The 24,252-nt window shown below is 45.6% G+C and overlaps 1 protein-coding gene across 1 annotated transcript in view; it reads left to right on the top strand.

Annotated features, from left to right (window-relative positions):
• The first annotated feature begins 2,535 nt into the window (after nt 1–2,535).
• Nucleotides 2,536–24,252, top strand: part of efnb3b (ephrin-B3b) — an 87,366-nt gene continuing 65,649 nt past the window's right edge. The window contains exon 1 of the mRNA XM_085267305.1: nt 2,536–4,028. Coding sequence (XP_085123431.1) covers nt 3,880–4,028 — 149 coding nt within the window. The 5' untranslated portion in view covers nt 2,536–3,879. The remainder of the gene's footprint in view (nt 4,029–24,252) is intronic.

The raw sequence follows: 24,252 nt of genomic DNA, 5'->3' as shown, positions 1-24,252 counted from the left end.
GGGTGTGTGTGTGTGTGTGTGTGTGTGTGTGTGTGTGTGTGTGTGTGTGTGTGTGTGTGTGTGTGTGTGTGCGTGTGTGTGAGAGAGAGAGAGCACGAGAGAGGGAAGCTCACAGGGATAGACGGATGCTGAAGGAAAAAGGAGCTGAGATCTATCATCTGCAGGAAGGCAGGAAGAGGGTGCCATGCTCTGACAACAACCCACATCCTCGTGCACACACACACGCAGACACACACGCATATCAGTACCACCCTTGGTGTGAATTTCATTCCCATCAGGGTGCATGTTTTCCTGTCTGAGGTCTTTGTATTGCTGCCACCGTGGGTGTCTGCGCTTGGTTTGTGTGTTTGTGTATGTGTGTGTATATCCCTAACCTTCCACTGCATGCATAATGTCAACCATGCACTTGGTGTAATTGCTTATGTTGATGCTCACGCGTCATTTTGTGTAAATGCGTGTATAGCACATTATGTGTGCTATGTGGGTGTATGCATGTGTGTGTGTCTGTGGTGAAGTCTGGCAGCTGCGGCAGAGTCACCGGGGAGAAGATGTGGTTGCGAAGAAGAGTTGAAGGTCGGTGCAGTAAATGAGGTCAGCCTGAATAAATGAACACTAATAAACACCAACATCGCAGCTCTGAGTGTATATTAAGCAGATGAATACATCTCCAGAAAGTACATTCTGTTATTCAGCAACATGGCAGATCTGATGTAGGTGGTGTCTTATAGCTCTGCAGTTGTTTTTTTTAACCGAGTCATCTTCCACTCAAAAATAGAGCGAGAGAGCCACAAGCCCGCCAGTTTACCCACACAGATAGATTCCCAGACAGAGCAGAAGGTTTGTTTTTCGTGCCAGCTCCACCTCTGAACTGCTGTTGTCTCTGAACCAGTCTATCTTCCTCCACTACATTTAGCTTTGTCGTGTGCCCTGCCAAGGTTTCTGGAGGTCAGTGCAACAGAAACAGCTCCATCTCTGCTCTCTTTTCTTTTTTTTTCATTCTGTGTCTCTGACCAGCTCTATAAAATCTCTCTGCTGCATTTGTTTCTTGTTTGGCTCTCATAACCCTGCAATTACAATCCTCGTAAGAAAGCACGCTGTAATTTCGCACTGCAGAGGGAAACGTCTGCACTTCTGTCTTTCCGAGTATCCCCGGCTGCCTGCGGACCCTCGGTTTGATCGCCTGGAGGTTCACTCAGCTGATGTGCTGCAGTGCCCTTGAGCATGACACTGAATTGAAGTCTGCTGAGCCACAACTTTCCCATAAGTCGCTGCCCTCATTCTTGCTTTCCTCTGTTTCTCTCCCACTTTCATTTCCTTTCTCCTCCCCGGCTGTGCAGGAATGGCAGAGCGTGTTCAGGGGTGCGTAGAGTTTTCTTCCTCTTTGTTTTTGTGAAGTGAAATATTTTCAATAAAAGATATTACAGAATCTCTTCCTCTCAGGTATCAGCGGCTCTACTGCACTCGGCTACAGATGGTGGAACAGGAAGTCATGCATGGACTAGGGGGAATTCTTCATGCAGATGTCATGTCATGTATGTAGGTGTGAAACAAAGAAAGAATATTGATCCGTTCTTGTCACTTTATTCCAGTAAAAGCTGGCATTCCAAACTACTGCAATAACTGTGCTTTTTATTTCTTTCTTTATTTTCAAATAATGCAACAGAGAGCGGGAAAGTGTGATTTTTTTTTATCATCTACTCTTTGTCAAACACCAAAATCCAATAATGCTTTATAATGCACTGCTAAAGGGGCTGTCACATTGGGGGATTAAAGAATTAGTCAGTCTTCCCCTAAGGCTCATGCGCTCTATCTACCACTTGGTGGCAGCACAGGCACAGCTTTGACAGTCCAGTCTCAGGCTTGTTGCCGTGGATGAGTGGGGAGGCTGAGGGCCCCACCGTAAACACTGGTGTGTGTGTGTGTGTGTGGCCCTCAGCGGGTCCTGCCACCCGGATCGTCCTGCAACCCATCAAGCTCAGCTGCCCGCTTTGAAGCTGCTGAGACTCTGCTCTGTCCTCCCACACAAGGAGAGCGGATTCTTTTCCCTTACACTGCGCAGATGTAGCGAGGTGAGGCCGGCCCAGTGATCATGCGAGATATCATAATTCTCTCTAAGGAGACATTTCGGTGCAAGTTCCTGTTTTCAACTTCATCCCTGAAACAGTGCTGTAACTTTGCTTTATGTATCCACGAGGCCTCATAGCGCGAGCTCCTGCTGTTCTGTGAGGCGCTTTGCGTCTGGAGTAATCACTCCTGTAGGAAGTAGCTTTGCGGGGACATTTGAATGAAAAATCCTTGTAAAACTGCATCTGGATTGTGTTTTTCCAATACGATCCTGCCTCAGTGCCACATGTGATGCTTAGTCAATACATTGAGGGCGCTCTTGCTCTTTCGTCACGTTCAGGGGCGCACGTTGGTGAACATTTAGAGAGCTAGTGGTGGTGGAGGGGGTTCTTGTTCGGCGTTTGAAAGGAGGCAGAATAGAGTGCCAGGGAGTCCAAAGGTCCGAGTTAGGAGAGGGGAGAAGGGGGGCCGAGACTCTAAAAGGAGGAGGAAAGAGGAGGTGCTGAAAGGGACTCGATACCGCCCCCGCCGACAAAGCCTGGAAGAATTGCGCTCCGTCAGTGCGCCCTGCCTGCCAGTCGGAGGATGGGGATTTTTTTTCTCCTTTCCATTCATCCATGCCCCTTTTTTCCCTCCTCCTCCTCCTCTCAAACAAGCCAGTCGGTCTGTCAATGTGCTGCGAGCGTTAGGACGAGTCAAAGCAGTGGGATTTTGAGGCAGAGAGACGGAGGAGATAACGAATGAAGCGCTTTTCCATGACCGAGAAGCGACGCGTCCTGCTCTCCAAATGATGCGCCGCATCAGATAATTTCCAGCCGGGACTGATGCTCACAACTCGCATCTTATTATTATTAATATTATTTTTTCCTTTCTATCACTTCAAAACTTTCACGTTGGCCTGTGTGTGACATTATTAGAGTGGAGATGCTTTTCTAGCGCTTTGATTTATTCCTCTCAGTTTCTTTGAATTGATTCTTGGATTTATCGTCGATTTCGGATCTTTTTTATGATTATTATTTTTCAGCGTGTCTATTAAGGATTTACAACCCGTGTGTGTTTGCTTTTGATTCCATAAAGAGGCCACTAAGGATTGTAACGCGCACTGACTGAACCCGCCGAGCATCAACACGTCTTTATGAGGATGGAGCTGTGGACACGAGTAACATCTTTTCCATTTTAAACGTTTCACACTCACACTTTTGACCTGGTTTTGATTGCGCCCTTCTGCCACACTGACAGTATTTCTTTTCCCCGGTTCCTCTCTGATATGCTGGAAGCTAGATATTCTTGCGAGGAAACAAGGTAATGGGAGAGAAATCGCACAGAGTCGGCACAGAGAACAAGGGAACATTGTTCGGAAAAAAAGACAATCAGGGCGCACCGAAAGGCTACAGAGTTAGAGGCTGGGTGGCAATCATTTTTTCTTTTAAATATTTTTGATTCCGTGGAGTTACCTTTCAGCCGAGGAGCGCAGTTTTTGGAGAAATAAAAGGGAAGGACAGATTAACGAGGAAAGTCATGGGATTGGCACAGAATTAGTGCAACTGTGGACGCGCAGAAATCGTTTTTTGGACACCCAGACGCGCGGATTGAACAAGTTTCTTTTTCCCCTCGCACATTTCAGTGCGTGTGCTGTGATCGCTTACAATCTGCCACATTTCGGATCCATGAGGTTGTGCAGAGCGGGCTTTGGCTTCACACTTTGACTGTCCTCTACCTATAGCCTGATCGGCTGTAGCCGCGCATCTATTGTTTTGAGAGAGTCCCCCCTCGTGTGCAACAGCATCGAAACCGCAGAAAAGATCTTGCTTTTAAATGGGGCCGCATATGCTGGGTGTCAGGGTTGAGATGGCGTGTCGAAGAAGTGGGAATGGATTGGGGATCCTGCTGGTATTCTTACTGGATTTACTGGGGACGACAGCCAGCAACCTGGAGCCCATCTACTGGAATTCCCTGAACGAAAGGTAAGAGCGCTCGCAGACCTCACAGTTTCACTGGCTGACTTAATTGTAGGGTTGATCTTGAAGTTCTCCAAGCATGCTTGGGGAAAACTGATTTTTTTGTGGTTTCATTGCATGCGACGGGAGAATCATGAAACGTTTTATGAACGCAAGAAACTGAGTGCACTGCTGAGCGGTAATGCGACATGACACAGGCGATAAAGAAGAAAATAAAGTTGGATAAAGGCAGAAATTCACCACAAAGTGCAGGCCTAACTCGGAATATTGATTTTTTTTTTCTGTGAAGGCTGCCATTCTGACAGCTTGTTGGAGTGTCTTTAGAAAAGCACCTTCATCACCGTCTGTTGGATAAGGTCAGAAATTCGTAACAGAGTGCAGGCCTACAGCAGACTGCCCGTCTTACCGACACTGCTGATTTTTCTCAGTCAGGGTTCCTTTTGGACAGTTTTTGCGGTATCTAAAGAAGAAAAAAATAAGACTATTTCGTCATTGTTGTATTCACTCTCAATATTGTTTGCTCAGTCTAAACTGTGATCTGATAAATGCTGCTGCTCTGCATTTGTCACACTGATTATTGTTCCTGGTCCAGCTGCAGCGCCTCTAAAAGTCCCCGTGAGCTCTAAGGCCGTAGATGGAAGCTGTGTGTGTAGGATGATAAAGACTTGTGTGATGCTCTAATTGCTGTTGCTGGATGACCTTGATTAAAGTCCAGGGTAGCACTCCCTTCCTCCTTTTGGACCTCAGGCCTGTCAAACACCCAGTCTGCACACTTTGCCCGAGCTCATTTGCATTTTCTTTCCTCCTCCTTTTCCTCACGGAGAAGGTGTCAGGCATTAGCTGAGGAAATGCCATTTTAAACACCTCTCTGCTGTCCAGCCTTAATGACTGACACCACTTTTCTCACACCTCTGCCAATTTCCCTGTGTCTGAATGGACCTGCTGGCTGTGAGGAGGAGGAGGTGGTGGTGGAAGAGGGGAGGTGGAGAATAACAAGGCGGCTTGTATGGAAGGGAAAAGAGGGGAGTTTTTTTTTTTTCCTTCAGTGACACAAAGATTCATTTCTGCAAATCCTAGCTACATTTCTGTTGGCAAATTGGAACAATGATATTTTGCAGCTTGATAAACACTTCTGTGCAGGCTATCAGCATGGAGCACCGCTCCAGAATAGCTCCCGTTTCTTCTAAGTACACTTTATAGAAGGGAGAAAAAAAAACACAAGAGAAAATTGACTCACTTATGCCAACCGGGCCCCCCCGAGACAGCTTTAACTCACACCCATGCCAGGGGCTTTTTCAGAGACTAACAGGTTTTTAATGCGTCCGTGCGCTGGAGGCTACGTCCTGCCCAGTTTCTCCACTTCTCCACAGATGTGACTGTGCGTGGGCCCCTGCTGTGGAGCCAGGCATGAAGCCCTTAATGAGGGCTTTTTGTCAGCAGTGGGTGGATTCGCCCAACAGGGAGTAGAGTTGGACACGGGAGGGTAATTTCCACAGAGAAGCTCACAGCCTGGGCTTTTGAAGCCTTACAGGTGATTCCACGCTATTGTCTCCTAATGGAGTTTAGTGTTAGGTGGGTGTTAGGGCTCAGTGAATGGGCCCGGCTCGCAATTAGACGGGCGGTGGCTTTGACGCCACACTCTGCTGTCATTTCCACAGATTTGCTCGCTCATATATCCATCCAAAATACAAAAAGCCCTTTTCTTTTTATACTATGAAGCTTATTCACGAAGCTTACTATTCATAGTTAATCAGCTTAGTCATTCCTCCAGTTTATTTTCTTGGCCCTTTTTCATGCTGTCGTGTACTTGTTTCTCCTTGCTCTCTACGTGACATGAGCAGTACTCTAGTATCAGCTGCCTCGGGGCAGAATAGGTTTTGGCCCTGGGCTGAAATATGTTAAGAGCCCACTGCTTCTCTAAATAGTCTGCTTCTTCCAAGGACACGCTTCTGGAAGACACACACACACACACACAGGTGGTTTCAGAAATGAGGTGAAAAGTAAGCAGAAGCTGCAGCAATCAGAGCACAGGTATGGTTCACATCTTGTCTGTGTAGTAAATGGGGTGTCACATTGTTAACCTCTGGACCTTTGCTGCGTATGCCTCTTTGAAGTTTGGACCATCCACTTGCAGCTTCCCCTCCACCTCTCCTCCCATCTTTTCTTCCATCCTCTGTCTTATATTCTCTCCTTCTCACGCCTCAGTATCCACTGCTTCTCTTTTTTTTCTGCAGGGATGCATAAATTCTAATATCAGCCTAATATCAGTAGTGCAGGTATGGACTGATACCAGCCTAGCAAACTGTGATATTGGCACCTTGTTTTTTTTGCAATTATCATCTGTGCCACATCATTTGTGAGCTGGCTAAGTGTTCCAACTGAAAGCTTTAAATCAGGGCAGTTGTGCAATTTTGTTGTTTCCCTTGGAATAAACAAGGAGGTAAACTAACGGGGAAAAACATGGTGGATTGTTTTAAACATCCATATTGGCCTGGAATTTTACAATCAAAGCATCTCTTCTCATTCCCCCCCTCTTCTGTCCCTCTATTATTCTCTCCCTCTTTTCCCTACTGTCACTCTCCGTCTGTCTCTATCTCTTGCACCCCCGCCCCACCACCACCACCTCGGTGCAGTGACCAGACGTAGCAAATTGGAAACATGTGTCACATCCAGCCGCTAATTATGACGCTACAGCAGCCACAGACGCACCCAAAAAATGTGCGAGGGATGACAGAGGTGAGGAGGAAAAGCAGGCATCTGTGGGTGCTTTTGAGGGAGGATGGGAGGGGGGTGGGTGCTCAGCTGCCAGATTAATTCCTTAAATATAATATCAGAATGCACCAGGACATCCACCTTTTTTTATAGACCCCTCCACGGGTTGATGCTACCACAGCCTGACAAGAAGCCTTCCTGGAGGAATATAAACAGAGACAGGTGCTGGGAGGTGAAAGAGAAACACCGAGCGGCGGGGAGAGCAGAGCGGGGGGTGGAGACGGCCCTAACCCTAAGTAAATCAATACCAGTTAAGTCTCAAGTGCCAATACAGGTTCTGCTTGAGGAAGAGGGAACTGAACCAGAACGATCACCTTGGGAAGAGCTCCTCCTCAGACATATATTATCCTTATCTCAGCATCGCGTATTATCGGCCTTACACGGCCACCCTAATGAAAGATCGAAACTTACATTACTGCTTGGGAGTTCGGGTGGGGGGAGGGGTGAAGATGGCGTGGCTGGCAGGAGGGTGGCAGGTGACCCAAACACACACACATGCACAGAGAGACGAGGATGCTGGCTTCGGTCACTCATCTGATCATGACATATGGACTTTTGTAGTTTCTGGAACCTTTTTGCAAGTCTGATTTCAGCGTCTGTTCTTAATGCCAAAAAAAGCGCTCATTCACCCCTCCTTTACTCGCACTCTCTCCCTTTTTTCCTCTCCTCTTTACCCACTTTCGTAAACGGCTGTAGATTATTGTAAATGGCTGCTGAGGGTGGGCGTCTCCCGGTTTGCTGCTTGCGGTGACTTGTAATACAACTATTCCCCCTAAGATCCACATTAAAATTTAATCCCCCTCCACCCCACCACCGCCACCCTTCCCGTTTCTCAATAATTCATTAATCGTTGGCTAATTGGCGCCGGATAAAAGACTAGCTAACTAGGCTAAGTGTTTCAACTGCAAAAAAAAAAAAAAAAAAAAGCCGCCAGAGAGAGAGAGACCGGTGGAGTCACCGCCACAAATGTGTTTTTGGTTGAGGAGGTTATTCTTATTATGGAATAGGTGTTAGTAGGTCATATCACGGGAGCAGCATTCCAGCACCCGTTTACAGATTGTTTGTATATTTAAAAGCCCACACCCGTTTACACCCATCCTGTAGGTTTTGACTTCATGAATAATTCATGCTCGGAGGCCTTTTTCCGGGCTGTGTGGGTAAGAAAGCAGGAGCCTGGTAAGCCTACACGTATCCTTGGGCGAAATGATTAGACAATATCCACTGGGTATAGCTTTTTTTTATTTTTCTTATCTTTAGGAAGAAGTGCAGAAAAAAAAGGAATGTGGCCGAGAGAGGAGGCGAGATCAAAATGATATGGACTGTATTGCTCGAGTTAAACCAACGGGGCAGCAGCCCTCCCACCGCCTTGTTTCCTCGCTCCCTTGCTCTCTCTCTCTCTTCCTACCGTCACTCTTCCCCCTCGGTGAAAAAAAGGAGTGTGTGTAAGTTTACGAGCTGAGAGCAACAGGAGCTGTGAAAAGAGCTTTCAGCTGATGTGGCAGAATGGAAAGGCCAGGGGAAGGAGAAAAAGGAGGCAGCCAATCCGACCAGAGGCAGCAATCTTTTCTCCTTTTCCCTCTTTCCTTCTTCCTTTGTTCGGGCAGATGGACACACAGGTAAGGGGTTTGACTATGAAAACACAGACATGCAAACAGACGTATCTATTGCGTCTGCATACACACACATATTATACACAAATGAGCCTCGGGAGGCTCGACCTCCTCCTCCCCCCATCACTGTTGGACACATGTGTAAAGAGTGTGTGGTCCTAATCTATCTCCTTTGTAGCGTGTGCTAGTGAGCAATAAACACACACCTTTACCACTAGACTAGACAGGAGGGCAGATGTGCGCACACACACAGTAGAGGTGAGGAAACTGGCACGTGTCACGGGCTCTTGTTCCACTCGGAATTTATTCATTATTTTAGCACTCGATTATAAGTTTATTTGGCAGGGGCAGTGCACATTCATCAACATCATAACAGCTATAAAGCACTGTTGTAAATATGCTGGGGTTAGCTAAAGAACTAATTTACTTCCCCGGTCCCTTGGACTTTTTCGAAGTGACTTTGGGATTTTTGGTAATTGTTAAAAGTGCTGATGGAGATAAAAAGCGTGCGGCTGGCTGGGCTGGTTGAAAAATGTTGGAACACATGAAAAAACAAGCAACTTTCTTCCCTGCAAGCATTCACAAAAACACACAGACATACACACACACGCTCACAGGCATAGTGGTGGTAACAGTAATCCAGGCCGGAGGTCTGACGGGGTCACATGTGTCCCCAACATCACCGGGCAGAGTGCCCTGGGTGGCTGAACCCAGAACCCCTGAGCGAGGCCCGCCAACACACACACACAGACACACACAGGCCTTCTCATTAGCTTGCTTCACAGCACACCCTTCTAAGCAGGATCATCCAATCCTCCTGGCAGCATTTGGACTGGGCCAGGTCAATCCCCCTCTCCCTCCCCCGGGTGACACAGAGGGAGCAGACTGGTGGATTGGGAAGCCAGTACCAAAGTGTGTGTGGATTTTATACGCCAGAGGGGTGTGCAGTATAAGGGCAACCTCTGTCACTGTGTTGAGCAACTCCTCTATCCTGCCTTTTATTTGCCCTTGAGTCTTCCTCGAGCCCTCTTCTTCTCTTTACTCCTCCTCCCTCCGAACTCCTTTGCTCTTCAGTTTAGAGTCTTCTAGCTCTGCGGCTGCATCCTCACAACATTTGGGTTGGGCTCACGTTGTTGCAGCTACAGCTAGCTAAACAGTATAGCGGCGGGGAGGCAGCTGACACTCTTGTCATTTTGTGTGCCGGGATTCTGCCTTGTGACAGAGAGGATGTGGTGGCATGTGTGCGTTTGTGCCCTGAATACTAAACTGTGTGTTGAGATCCCCGAGCTCTAGGCTGCTCTGTAAATGGCATGTGCAAATCCGCTTCCCATCAAGTGGTTTATGGTGGTGCTGAAATCTTTGTTTCCTCAAAAAATAATTTCTAGATACTAGTGTAGTCTCAAATTACGTGTCAGCTATGTCACACTAGCTACACGTGTGTGTGGTTTTACCTGAAAAAGATATGCTACTCTGTTAGCTGGTTAACTAGCTAGCTAGCTAGCAAGCATTTCGTTGCAGGAGCTGACGGTACTTCCTCTTTCTATTTTTGGCTAGTCTCTGCTTTTTAACAGTTAAGAGTAGCCCATCCAGGTAATTGATGTAGCTCCACCTGCCACCCACAAAATACCACAGCATTGTTTACAACATGTTTCAAGTCTTGATTTCTGTTGACACCAAACTGAGTTATTCTCAGCGCGGCGGCTGACTTCATTTCCATGTTTTAAGGCTAGATTGTTAGCACTAAAATTAACTGGTAGAAAAACATTTTTTGCAACACCTGTTTGGTGCTTTTACAACTGTTCTCCCCGCAGGCAGTTGAGGTGGAGTCCTCTTTTGCATAGACCTATACAGTTACGCAGAGCTTGTAAAATGCAAAACAAAAGACAAATGTTTTCTTTTCCCTTATCTTGCTCTCTCAACAGCCAGAATGCATTCCAGTTTCGGGCTTTACATCCTGTCACTTTCATCAACACCGCAACTCCATCACTCTCCCCTCGCCATCTCCCGGTGGACGTCAGCGTGGAGCTTTGATTGGTCGCAGGCTCAAAATGGTTTTGTAACTGAATGCTAAGAGAGAGCGCGCGTGTGTGCGCCTGCACACAAGAGAGACAAATGAGCGGGGTTTGTCAGCGGACAGCTGTGCCTTGTCACAGCTGAAGTCTTGCCAAACATCTTCGACCGATATGAGCAGGAGGGCAAAAATAGAAGAAGTGGGTGTTGTCAGGGTGAGATGAGGCAAAGATAGAGGAGACAGGACGAGAGCAGAGAGCTGACAGGCTCGGAGAGGGAAACAAAAAACCCCAAAAACAGCCATGAAAGACAGTGAAGAGGGAGATGGATTATTTGGCAGCACAACCAGGTCTGACAGAGGTACTGGATGATGTGACATGTCCCAGCTAGTGAGAGTGACTGATGATCTGTAGGTCACCACAATGACTAGCTGCTTCCTGCTCAACTTCAACCGAGCTAGGCCCTCATTTCTCATTACTGACACGTCCCATAATATTTATCCCTGTGAAGTCCAGCGTGAAACCTGGTAAGCTTTAAAGGAATTCATTGACTTTTTGAGCAGAATAAGCTCTTTGATCAACTTAGCACGGAGCGATTAAGAGACTGGCAGCTGTTTCCCCTCCTGGTATTTACTTCTACAGTTTATATGATAAGATGCAAACACACGCAGTGGTTAAACTTCACATAAAGCAAGCTCACGGAGGCAGAAATGATGCCAAATGCTTCGTAGCAGAACAACGTGTTGATGGAGTTAATTTGCCAAAAGCTAAATCAATTCCTTTTAAAATAAAGCTACTTTTCCACTGTACAATCAATACTTGAAGTTCACTTTACTCCAGGATAAAGCGCTGTAATTTACATTTAGTGGTGAACCCGCTTTGTCTCATCTTCTTTAGCCGACTTGTGCTGCGCTTTCTGATTTTTACACACATGCGTTGCTTTCAGTGCCGTGTGTGGGCGAAAACAGGGATAATAATACGGCAAAGATTTTCTTAGCCATTGTAAGAGTCATGCTTCGTATTCAAAAGTCAACTTGCATTCTGGTCTTTTGAGGCTTCAGTCAAATGATGTCTCTGCCTCGTCTTTGATGGATTTCATCCCCCGCAATCATTCCCATTCTTTGATTGAGTGAACTGTACTCGGAAACCTGACATTTACCGGGACCCTTTCATTTTCATTGTACTCCAGGATAGCTTAGGTGGAACGCAATCTCGCCAAATCATGTCGGGGGATAACAAAAAGTACACAGTCGAACGGCGAAATGGACCCAGAAATGCGATACAGCCAGCCAGTAGCTGCAGTTGTAAATGATGAAGTGGCTACAGGTGGAGTTTTCTTTAAATATCTCATTTTACATTTATATTTTTGGCATAAGAAGCTGTTATCCGGAGATTTGCAGAAAGCACACGGAGCCGCAAAAGTAAGCAGACATGAATCACACTGCCTGCAAGGAGCCCGGTTACAAAGCAGAACAGCTATTCAGTGCTGAGCTACAAAATGATGCATGGCTTTTATTTGTGTGTGTGTGTGTAGGGAGGAGGGCGATGTAGCGGGTGTGGAGAGATGTTTGGTCTCTTGTGTGAGAGATGTAGGGACTTGTTACTCCAAAGCATCTTAGCTTTAAGATAATCTTTACCCTCTTCACTCACAATAGGTCAGAGATGATCTTCATGCTAAGAGGCTTTGGTGGGGGAACCCTGCGTGCTGGTATGGCCCTCTGCAATAACAGCCAGTCATCTTGAAACCCGGCCCAGTAATAAACGGCCACATTTATTACTCCACATATGCACAGTCCTGCTTCTCCTACCTCAGATCTTTTGCAATATTCTCCACGGCTGACTCCCACCACCTTGATGATTTTTCCAGCCTTCACGCTTTCTTCCTCCTCGGATGCTTGTGCGTGTGTGCGCACATATGCATACTTCTAATTAGGAGTTAAAAGACCGTACAGTAAGCGTAGTCCATCTGGCTTTGGCATTAGCCCATTGTTGCTATAGTCTACGGGGAAACTGACCTTGGCGAGCAGCGCGAGGGGGAAAAATCACGCTCCATTTCCTGGGTTCTGTAGAACATTTAATTTAAGTGGGACTGACATTAAAAATGCATCGTTATGATGGAAATGTAAGATTAGGTTGAACTCCTCTGCTTTCAGATGCACACGGGCCTCACGTGAGGGAAGCTTAGCAGCCACTGAACGCTATCAGTGTATCTCAGTTTATAGAAATCACATGCTGAGATGGAAGTCGATATAGGCACGTCTCAGGTCTCAGGGGCCATCACGCCGACCCCGTCCTTTGGGCTGTTACTTCATATAAATATATAAAGAGAGGCTGAGCTGTAACTTCAGTGGTCATCAGACATAAAAACTATGTGTACAGAATCATAATTGGAAACCTCTTAAAACATGCTGCTGCTTTCTTCATTCTGCACATGTGTAGCTGTCTGCTGCCACTTGGGGGCAGCGTCAAAAATATGTGGATTAACCGGTAACGTGAGCTACTCTGTTTGTTTGCGTTGCTTTTCTTTAGTTATCCTCCTGCCATGGGAAAGGCAAGGAGCCAAAGGTACAGAAGCTTCTTTGCAGCAGAGCGAACCAGAGTGTTCGACAAATAAAACTGTCCACTGCAACCTTTGTCTGCGCTTCTCATCTGTGCTTCTTTGGTCTTTGCTGATCTTTTGCGCTTTCTGTGGCGAACTCTGATGCTCATTATTTTTTTCCCCCGCTCGAGCCACTCAGCATTGAGCCGATGCAACAAAGTTGTCATAGCTTTGTTTTGTCTTTTCATTAGTTTTAAATGAACTCATTTAACTAACTTCAATGTGTTTCCAGAGAGGGGTTTACACACTTTTTATCTAAAAATGTTTTAGTTGAGATGTTACTTTACTTTTAGTTTTAAAACAATATGATTTTGTTTGTCAGGGGCAAAAATTTAAAAGGTTATAAATAGTTAATACAAACGCAAACAGACTCCTTTGTTAAGTCAGTTGACACAGTTGTGCAGACGTCCCAGTCTTAACAGAAAACAGACATGCTAAATCTCCTTTGGGTTGCAGTGTTGACACATTAGACCAAACGGTCAAAGAGGAAAACTGAAGGCAGTTCCCGCACATGTGCACAATGTTGAGTTCATTTGCTAGCTATTTTTTTTTAGCTATTAGCTATGTTTAGCTAAGTGTTTTTGTCCCAGCTAATTTTGTTTTATTTAACTAAAACAACCGCGCTCCCCATAACATATCACAGGCCACGTACTTGGATGTTGCAGGGCAGAGTCCCAGCGGCCTCTGCGTTTGTCTCATAATCCTTTCCCTTGCGTAGTCGGAGAGGTTCGCAAAGGGATATTAAAGCAAAGCAAGTCTGTGTCGACTTCCTGCTAAATCCTCCAAAAGCTCAGTAATTCACACCACGGATCCTGTTTGTGTGATTCTGAAGACTGGAACAATTAGTTGCAGTCATAACTGGTTATACCAGATCTAGAAAAGCTGTAGCAGCAAAATCCCAAAGTGTATGGGGTTTCATATAATTGCTTATATGTTCTAGTTTTAATTTGCAAAAGGAAGAGTGTGTTACCTTTTTTTTTGGTTTGTCATCAGTTGAAGCGCTGCATTGTTCACTGAGACTGAAAAAAAAAATGATTCAGAGTCTCAGGTTTATGAACCCCTTTCAGACCTGCAATGAATAAACTCAAAAGTGCATGGCTGTCAAACGAAAACAAGGTGGCTTCTCCCACTTCCTGAAAAGCAGACATTTTCCCGATAGAAGTATTCCACCCTGAAGCAATGATTTAAGGCCGTGTACTAAAGTGAACTAGCTGACTGCCTCCAAATGCTCTTTTTCTTTTTTGCAGCAACGACATATGGAGTGCACTGCAGCGCTTTGTTGTCTAGCACAAGTAACTCTAACAAGATCCATCTTGTTACAGACAGAGTGGTGAAGTGGATTGTTGTTGCCCCTTCCACATCCCATCATCTGATACCCCAGCTCTGGCTTTAATACACCGCTGTGTGTGCGAGCTGCTTTCTAGCGTTTTTTAACTCCCTCTCTCTCGTCTTGCTTTTGTCCTCATGTCTCGCAGTCAACCTTAACACACTTCGGCATTCATTTAGATACACTGGCTTACACACATCCAGGCATGCACAGTGGCGAGCTTGTACACACACACACACATACTCATGTATGCACAGATGAAAAATGTTATTGCTCCCAGTCCTGGAAAAAGTCCAAGTGGAGGGGTTGAGTTTCTTCTGAGGTACACTCCACCGCCCCTCCTCTTTCTATCAGTAGCATATCCCTCACTCCCTTCTTCTTCCAGTCCTCCTTCTCTCTCTCCCTCACTTCTTCCTCCTCCCTCTGCTCCTCTGTGAACAAAAGAGCTCCCCTCGCAGAGCTCCCCACTGAAAGCCCTCACACACACTCGGCTCGCTGGCTTCCCACTCTCCCACACGCACTCTCAGCCCTCTCGTCGTCTGCGAAAACCAGTCCACTTCTCCGCGCTAATCCCCCTTTCATTTCTTTTGTCTTTCCTTTTTTTTTTTTTTTACTTTTTACTCATTGCTTGGCTCGCCATCAGTGTAAGTTCCCTCCGCTACATATCCAAGCCGTTATCATGTTACAGCCGGTTGGCAGCCAGTAAAATTTATTCCCCCTCTCTCTTTTTTTGTTTTAAATTGCTCTCATTTCTTCCTCCTCTTATTTCTCTTGTTCCTCCCAGCAGCTCCTTTTGTGTCTCTTTTTCTTTGTGGGTGGCTTTTTTGATCTGTAGTCTCTGCTTCTTCTCATTCGCTCATCATTGTCCGGCAGTAAATAGGCCCTCTGTAGTAAAGACAGAATGAGTGATCATGATTGCCTATCACTGCAGTGTCAGAGTAATTCGGGGGTGACTGTGAACCAACCAGAGCGTGGCTAGCACACACACACACACACACACACACACACACACACACACACACACACACACACACACACACACACACACACACACACACACACACACAGCCATTCCCTCATTAGCAACCCTATCTTGAAACCTCCCCTTCTAAAAATCTTTCCTCTTCTTTATCAGCCTTGCTCTCCTTTGGAGTGCAGCTGTACTGCAGGTCCCCAGCCACAGGAGGGGGAAAAACAGATGGAACACCCTCCTTTCTATTTTTTTTGTAAACTTTCTTGATTCTTCCCTCTCTCCCTCCTTCCCTACAAAGAAAATCAAGCCAGATGAATGCTAGTGCACAATGGTGGTGGGGGCGAAAGCCTCTCTCTTCCACAATCTCTCTTTTAGCCAAGCGGCACGACTGCGGGTCACCGTGCCCGTACCTTGGGTGCACGCACGCTTACGTGTACGGACTCCTTATTTCGGTTACGTGGCGCCGATAACCCTTGGCTGTGTGGTCTTGGGTTTTGCTGGCTAACACACACAGCTGCTGTGGTGTTTGTGTTTGGTTCCCTATTTTGTGTGCTTCAGCAAAGCCACCAGTCCCAGTTAGGCCTAGCCCATCTGGAGCCTTAGTCCTGGGTGGCCGTTATATATATATATGTGTGTGTGTGTGCAGTGTGTGTACACAGCTGAATATTGCAACACGTCCAGTCTATGAGGTGTATTCTGGCACTTGGTAAATCGTACACATTATCTGATTTCCCAAATCCTTAATGCAGCTGCTGTAGACCAGCCAAACATCGGCGCTATCATGCATAAGTGGCGCACTTCAACTGTATTTTTAATGTTATCTCTTTTTAATCAAAACCTTTGCTTTCTCCTTATGTTTCCTCTTAAATTTAATCACTCTTGTGACGGGCGAGCTAACTCTATTATGGCGGTACTTAGCTAGAACAAAAGAATTCACTCAAGGTCTCGTTTAAGTGCTTCTGTACCCTCATGATGCCCTTGCATGCTGAACAGAGGGAGGGTTTTTTTTTTAATGTGTGTGTGTGTGCGTGCGTTTCTGCCTGTGTGCAGAAACTGTGATTGTGTGGATGTCAGGCATGCGTCATGCGTAGGTGTGTATCCGTGCTTGTGTACATGCCCTGCGTGGGTTTGTGTACAACCCCCCCTCCTCTTCCCCACATCCCCGTGATGCTCGATACCCCTCCACCGCCCCTTCCCCTCCATCAGCACATTAAGCATTATTTGCAAAACAACACAATCATGTGAGACAAAGCGAGCTTCTGGGTGAGCATTAAAGAGAGAGCAGGGAAACAACAGAAACTGGCCTGTACCACTTGACCCTATGGAAAGGGAGGGGGGTGGGGGTGATGAGGTGGTGATGAGGTGGTGTGGGAGGGGATTTGTAAGCCAAGGGGAGCGATAATCCCTCCAGTCATTGCGGGCCCCCTCTGCGCTTACTCTATAACGTGGCGTGCTGGGCTGTCAATCACTCAACAAAGCTGTCTGTAAGGGGATTATGAACCCATGGACCCTCCCTCCTCCTCATCACCCCGCTCTTTTTTTCCTCCTTTTTGCCCCCCCCCCCCCCCCCCCCCCCCCCTTCATTCATTTATTCCTCTTTCTCTTATTGCCATCTCTTGCATCCTGCCCCTCTGGTTCCCTACCTTCAAACCTGGCTGTCAGTTTGCTTGTCCGGCGTCCTCTCACAACAAAGTGCGCCTTTCTCCCAACACACGTTTTGCTTTGCTGTGTGAAGCTTAGTTTATCTCCAGCTTTCCATCCGGTCCTCCTCTGTCCTCCATAAGCCCCATTTCTCTCCTCTCCAAAGCCCTTTGCACTCTTTCTCTATCTCTTCGTCCCACCCGTGTTTTATTTCTCACCTGGACAAGTGACAGGTGCTTGTTAGTGTGTTATGTGGATGTGTGTCTGCTGCGGACATGCGCAAGAATAACGAGTTTGGCAGCACAAACTACAGAGGAAAAAGTTGCAAAAGATCAGTGCACGTGCTGTCACTGGTGGGCGATCGTTCTGAAAATGACCGAAGTTTCAATCCTAATGAGCCAAAATTAAGCCTCTTGTAAAGTGTTTCAGAAAGTTTTTTTTTCTTGGCTCTTAATGACATCACTAAGAGTGGTATCCCCAATATGGTCATATCAGGCCCAGCATCCAAGAGCAAAAATATTTCATACTTAAAAATGAGCTTTAAGAACATGAATCCATTCACATGTAAGCCCATTTTCACACATTTTCATATGTTTTTTGTGGCCTTTGCACCCTCATAATATAGACACACCAAGCTGTCGTCTGGCTAAATGTCACCTTTCCTATAAATGTGATGAATGGCTCGCAGTCCTATCTTATCTCTCTGTCCTTAACTGTGCCGTTTTAAACCCAAGCGCCGCTTCCATCGGCTGCTGCAGGTGGTGACAGCCTCTCCTCCCACAGTCACCCTCCATTAATCCATCGCTTTTCCCCGCCGACTATCTCCCCCATCTACCCGTCTGTTAAAAATGTCTGTTTAGTTTAAAAGTCTGTCTGCGCCCAGACGAGCTTTCACTCCTCACCTCTTTTAACCGGTTCGACCACCTCTGTTGTCCTGTTTTATTTCCTGCTGTCTCCTTTAGTTTTTTTTTGTTTTTTTTGTTTTTTTAAAGGGCTCTGTGTTTTGCAAGCACTGTCTCCTGTTTGCTTCTCTGATTCTCTCTGAGGTTTGGCAAGCAGTGGGTCATGGTGAGTTTCTGGATCTCTTCTGGTTAATCTGCCTCAATCCTGTGAGTAATCTTGCAGCTTTAATGAAGCAATTGGGGTGGGGACAGCGCTACAAGGGAGAAATGAAGGATTGTCCTTCTGCTAGCTGTACAAAAGGCCTTTTTCAATTTCACTGAAATGAATTTCATTTTTAATTTAATTACAGGATGGTATCTTAACCTGTTATCATCTGTTTAATGTAGGTTTAGTTTTTTTTCAGAAGGTAACCATGCTTGTTTCCAGCAGCCATCTTTGACTCTACTAGAGTAACTTTGCTTAAATCACAGTTCAAAAAAAATTTCACGCAGTTATAGGTTACATTTCTTTCAGGTAACTTCACTCTGATTGGCTGCCCATTATAAACAGAAAGTTTGAAAGCAGGTGGGCGGGGCTTCCGTGCTCACCGTATTGACATCATACAGATTCCACGGTAGAAAAAAACTCTCTGAAACTAAGGGTTTAAGCAAACTAGTTTAAGCCTAAACTTTTGCCTCACAGAGATTACTTTTCGTTTTCCTGTGCAGTGATTTATATCTCATTTCAGCTGATCTGACAGTGATTTTGTTCCATGGCTAGATTTTGACTTCTTGTTAACAACAATGACCCCGAAGGAGACTATGATGCAAAGAGACTTCAATTTAGGAAAAAAAAGAAAAGAAATGATGAAGCGATGGAGAGAAGGTGAGATTTAACAACCATTCATTTTCCCATTAAGACAGCGAGATTAGACAACGACAGAGAGTGAAAGTCAGGGAGAGGAGACTTAATGCAGGCGACAGGGTTGTTATCTAGGCAACTGATGGTTTTAACAGCTGTGTTATCTTGTGTATCTCATATTGGATTTAACTTCATTCTCTTACACGCCGTTCTCTGATTGACGCTCTGATTAAAGACTTCCGCTGACAGAAGAACTGAAAGAAAGAAGAGAGACAAAAGATGGGTGAGGAAGAGGGTGAGGAGCGGTGCTTGAACTGGGCTGGTGCCCACTTATACTGTGCACTAGCTGAAGTCACTACTTATCAGTCAAAACAACCAATTTCCCAATTTCTGCTGGGCGAATGTGGTATTTTTTCACCTTGTTGCATTGCAAGTAGAAAAAGAAGAAAAAAAAGGTGTTGGACATGTGCTGGTTTGCACAAGCTGCCATCGAGCCTGTTGCCTGCAGCCTAACATCTTAATTTGGCAGTTTCTGCTTGTACCATTGCTCCCTACAATATCAAAAATGGTTCTTATCACACAGTACAGAATATGTCCATATCTTGTTTTGTAGAGCCAACTCCAGCCCGATTTCACCACTGTGTCGAAAAAACATCCAATTAAATAGAGCTGACAATGCAGCAGGGGTGCCACTTCCACAGAAGCTCCAGATAAAAAACCCAAACCAAATAATAATAATAAAAAAATCAAGTTCAAACAGGTGCCTCGCTACCTTGTGACAAATACAAATAGCATTACATTGTATCTCCCGCTGCTGCTTCAGTCTCCCGTTGGTCTGCGGTTATCAAACGTTTAGTGTGAAAAAACAGTAGGAAGACTGTTTGCACAGTCTTATGAGGTATTTACACTAATGCATCTGTGCACATGTTCGCCTACACAGAGCGGTTTGCAATCTATGTAATCGTACTTGTGAGTAGTTGTTACAATGACTCCTATGACACTATAAGTAGGTCGTGTTGTGATTGGTTGATAAGTGGGCCAAAACAAGAAACAGAGTGACAGTGGGGTCATCATCACATCATCATTCATCACGAATAATTAAAAAAAAGGACAAACAGTAACTGCAGTGGAGACTTCATTGTTTTTAACACTTCACCTCCTTGTATTTTATAACTTTGCTCTTCTTGGCTGGATGACAGACCAACATGAGCACACCGCCTCAATCTGGCAACAGAGCTCGCTGCAGGCAGACAGGCCATCCCCGGGATGCCAGCAGACAGCGAACCCACCACCCACACTGAACCTTAAATTCCATTTAATGGTCAGCAGGGTGTGACTCCACTGGTTATAAAAACACGTCTGATTGTGAAGAAGTGTCTGTCTCATCTACCAGCTTTAAGTAATCTGCAGTAAAATGTGAGATTTGAAATGATATTTCCATGTAGAGCAAAAGTTATTCCCAGGTATGATTTAGAACGTGGCTACTTTAATGGAAACGCTAACGTGTAGGCGTGCAGCGTTCTCGGTCGGATCCACCATTTATGCATCGTTTCTGGTTTCAAAACACCAAGACTACAAAAACTAAAGACAATTTCCATTAGTGCTTTAAATGCGCTGCTGGAAATGAAACGTTCCATGTGGTTTAAGTGAGGGTCACATTACACCCACTTGCTAGCCTGCGCTAACGGCTCATCTGCACAATCCACCAATACTCATGCTTTGCACTGGCAGGCTAAAGACCAGCTAATGTCCGATTTGACTCCATTGAACGTAATCACGGTTTATAGTACAGAGTAAAGGTTTATATCTGGCATAAACGCACGAAAGTGATGATGAAAACTGAAATTTGGTTCGAATAGAAAGGATTTTCACAGCTTGACCGCAACAATATGGTTCAGGGCAGCTATCCGCGGCTGCAGAAGGCCAGAGTTGAAACACGCTCACAGCTTGGCGTGCTTCGGCCCAATTAAAATGCCACAATACAAATACCGCTTGCTTAAACAGATGCAACAGGTTAAAGGTCAGAGGAGGTGTGAGGTCCTCGAAAATCCATAAATAACCTGTACAGAAGTAGCTGGATTTGTGCACACGAGCGAGCGTTGCTTGTTAATTTGCGCACTCATGTGAAATAAATAATTCGCCTGCGTTATATATGCACGCATTCTTTTCTTTTTCTTTTTTTTGCTCTTGTTTTTAGGTCTGCGTGGAAAAACAAAGGCAGGGGAGAGATGTAGGAACAAATGTAAGGTGGGGGAGAAAGAGGGAAGAAATAGGGCTACGAATAAAAAAGGGAAAGAAGAAGAAAAGGTAAAAGTTGAGAATGTGTCATACCCCTTATTAGAAACTGTGACTCTGATCTGTTCAGTCTCATCTCACACCTCCGCCTTTGCACGTCGCTCCTCTCTCTCTCTCCCCCCAACTCAGCGTTCCCTTTGTCGTATCCACCTCTCGCCATTTCTCACTCTTTTCCTCTTTCATACCCTCCAGTCTCTCACCAGCACAAAAACTTCTCATGCTCAGTTTGGTGCGGAGCCTGTCAAGCTTGCTTTGAATACACATGCACACCAGCAGATACTTCTGTAACTCCAAGGGAATAATAGAATCAAGGAATACTCGGAGATAAAGCAGCGAAGGGAGGGGGGGGCAATAGAGGGATAAAGTAGACTGAGAGGGATAGAGAGCCTCATATTATTAATTTAGCTGGAGAAAGAGTAGGAATTTCAGCCCCCCCTCCAACACACACACACATTCACACACCCCGCTGCCTCCATAAAGCTCTATAGTGGTGCACAATGGAGAGATTGAAACAGGAGGGGCGAGAAATAGAGGTATAGATAATCCATCCAGCTGTATAAGCCGTGGAGTTTACTGTTTCACAGCACCAACTTGGCCTGCCTTTATTCCTCTGCCATCATGACTATGGGCCTAATTTCCTCATATTGTTCCCTTGATCTAAAAATTTATTAATTCACATTTTTATTATCATCATCTTCTTCTTCTTCTTCTTTATTTATTTCGGAGTTCCTCCATTTACCTCTTTGTGATCGCCCCCTCCCCAACATCTCTTCCAGACCTACAGATGAGAATAAACCTGCCCACACCCGGCCAACAGTGTGTGTTTACATCTCAGCACACACACCCAACACGCACATGCACAAGACATACAGAAACTCTTTGTGTCCCATATGCGTGCGTCGCATGCCAGCGTATGATTTTGCCGTGCGGTTGCGAGTGTATGTTTGCGGTTGGCAGCCCACTCGCCCGTCGGATTTGGCAGAATCTCTCCTCATCTGGCACAGGAAGAAGAGAGGGCGTCCCATAGCGAGGGATTACACTGACTTACACGAGCATACACGAGCATGCCCGCATTTGTTGGCATGTATTTTGCACATTAAGAAATACAAAAAAACCCCATGCTTTCCGCCACACACAGACTCATTCGAGGTGGTCTCGCTCATTCAGACATCGGGATATCGGTTTCCGTGAATTGATTAGCAAAGTATTATGAGCTGGAAAAGTTTGGAGAGGAGTCCAGGGCCTTGAAGAGAGAACATATAAGTGCACTGTGCACGACTCCTGCAGGCTTATTTTGAAAGGAGAGTAAATATTTTTACCCACATGCAGAGAGATCTTGACGCTTCTTTATGTTGCTATAAACCAAGCTGTCTCTGCAGGGATGTGTCTGGTGTTGTGAAGCAGCCTTTCGAGCCTCCCTGCCCGACAAGAAGTGAAATGCCAGTGGAATGCATTTCTGTAATGGGCCTGCTGACAGTGCAGCAGCTATGAGCGCAGAGAGGAAATAGTCTCCAGAAGCCTGTTACTGTAAAGTGTTTCTTTGTCTCGGTATAGAGATGGGGGGGGGGACTGGGAGAGAGGGGATGGAGGGGAGCAGGCTTGGCTCTTTGTATGAACCTGATTGATAGGTGTGTGTGACCTTTAGCACCTCTTGAGAAATCCAACAAGTCATTCTCTCACCTTATATTTAGTCCCCTACGTATCTGCTCCCCACACACACACACAGACAGGCCCCTGGACAGAAACCTAATTCTGTCTTTTTCTTTCTCTTCTTTTCAAAAACCTCCCAATTATAGCCACTCCATTTTCCACCTCCCATCCGCTCTCCTTCTACCCCCCCCCCCCCCCAACTCCCTTTCTTAACGAGCAATCTCGTTAATGTCAGAGCGCCTCGTTCCTTTTCTCATTCTGTCTCTCATTCAGGCTTTTTTGGCCCATAGAGGGAGGAAGAGAGAAGGGCGATATGAAGAAGTGGAGATAGAGAAATCAGAGGCGAGCTGAAAAGAACAAGCTGCAGATGAGAGAGAGAGGCAGAGAAGGGACGAGGTGTGGGCAGAGCGGAGCCAGAGCCGGCGTAATAATGGCCAGACAAGTGTGTGAGATTACTGCCCTGGTTTCAGGGGGGACATAATTATATGCTGCACAGCCTGTCAGAAAGAATGAGATGAGGGGGTTGTATTTAGTGATGCACCAGTGAGAGATCGGTGAGGCGAGGGCGACGACTAAATCTGTGCCACAGCCTGGGCAGTTGCAGACCTGTGTGTGTGTGTGTGTGTGTGTGTGTGTGCACGCAGGGATGAGTAATGCTAAGCCATTGAATGCTGTAAATTATTCAGAGGCTTCATGCATGGAAACATTATAATTCCATGTCTGAGTGTGAATTACTCTCCATTTTACCCCCAGGCACATATCTCACTCTTGCCCAAGGCCTCATGGGAGATTAAAGGGAGAAAATACTGTGAAAGCTGGACCAGCATATAAAGCCACATGGAGTGGCCAGATATCCCAGCGGGATGTGACACTTCTACTGTACGCTCAATGAAGTTGGTTTGAATCAATCTGTCTGCTTGTTATCTCTTTGTGCTTCCGTGTATCCTTAATGAGAAGAAACGCGCCAAAAACAAAAATCGTCAGGTGGTTCAAACTTTAACTTAACTACAAGGTCAAGACTGCGAAAGTTTCACTTTCTGCTGTTTTGTGTGCTATGCAGCCTTCTCCCCACTGAGATCTTATTTGAGCTTTAGTGGTAAATTAACCATTTATTATTTTTGGAAGAAAATTGAGCAGGTATTAGATCTATTCTGTGACATTTCAGCATTTATTTTTACTTCACAATGTATCTCTGAGCATACAGCTACACTTTACGCACTGTTGAATTTGAGAAGTTACATTGTCTTAAAATAGGGTGCCACAGAAAACGATTGCTACGTGATTTGAGGGTAAATGCACTCCAGTTGCACCTTTTTTATTCGATTTTATTTTAGTATATAAAAGTTTATAAAATGTACCTTTCCTATTGAGCTATGTTAAGAGTTTACAGGACATAGCGTGTATGTGCCCCATACACCGCACTTTTTAGAGGAACAGGGATTTTATCAACTTTTGAACATCACAAAGTCTAAACACAAAATAACTGAAACAAGATCACAATACTACTAAATTATGGATTTGAACTGGTAGTGTTTGCAGTACAGTAGTGTTCTGCTGACAATGAAAATACTAATAACTATACTACTTAATATTTAAGCGAGACAGTATATG

The sequence above is a fragment of the Mchenga conophoros genome, linkage group LG3 (assembly GCF_057382185.1).
Source record: "Mchenga conophoros isolate Kocher_MC1m ecotype Shallow Benthic linkage group LG3, M_conophoros_male_GT1.1, whole genome shotgun sequence".
Taxonomy (NCBI): Eukaryota; Metazoa; Chordata; class Actinopteri; order Cichliformes; family Cichlidae; genus Mchenga; species Mchenga conophoros.
The sequence above is the reverse complement of the archived record's forward strand: the minus strand, read 5'-3'. Positions and strand labels throughout refer to the sequence as shown.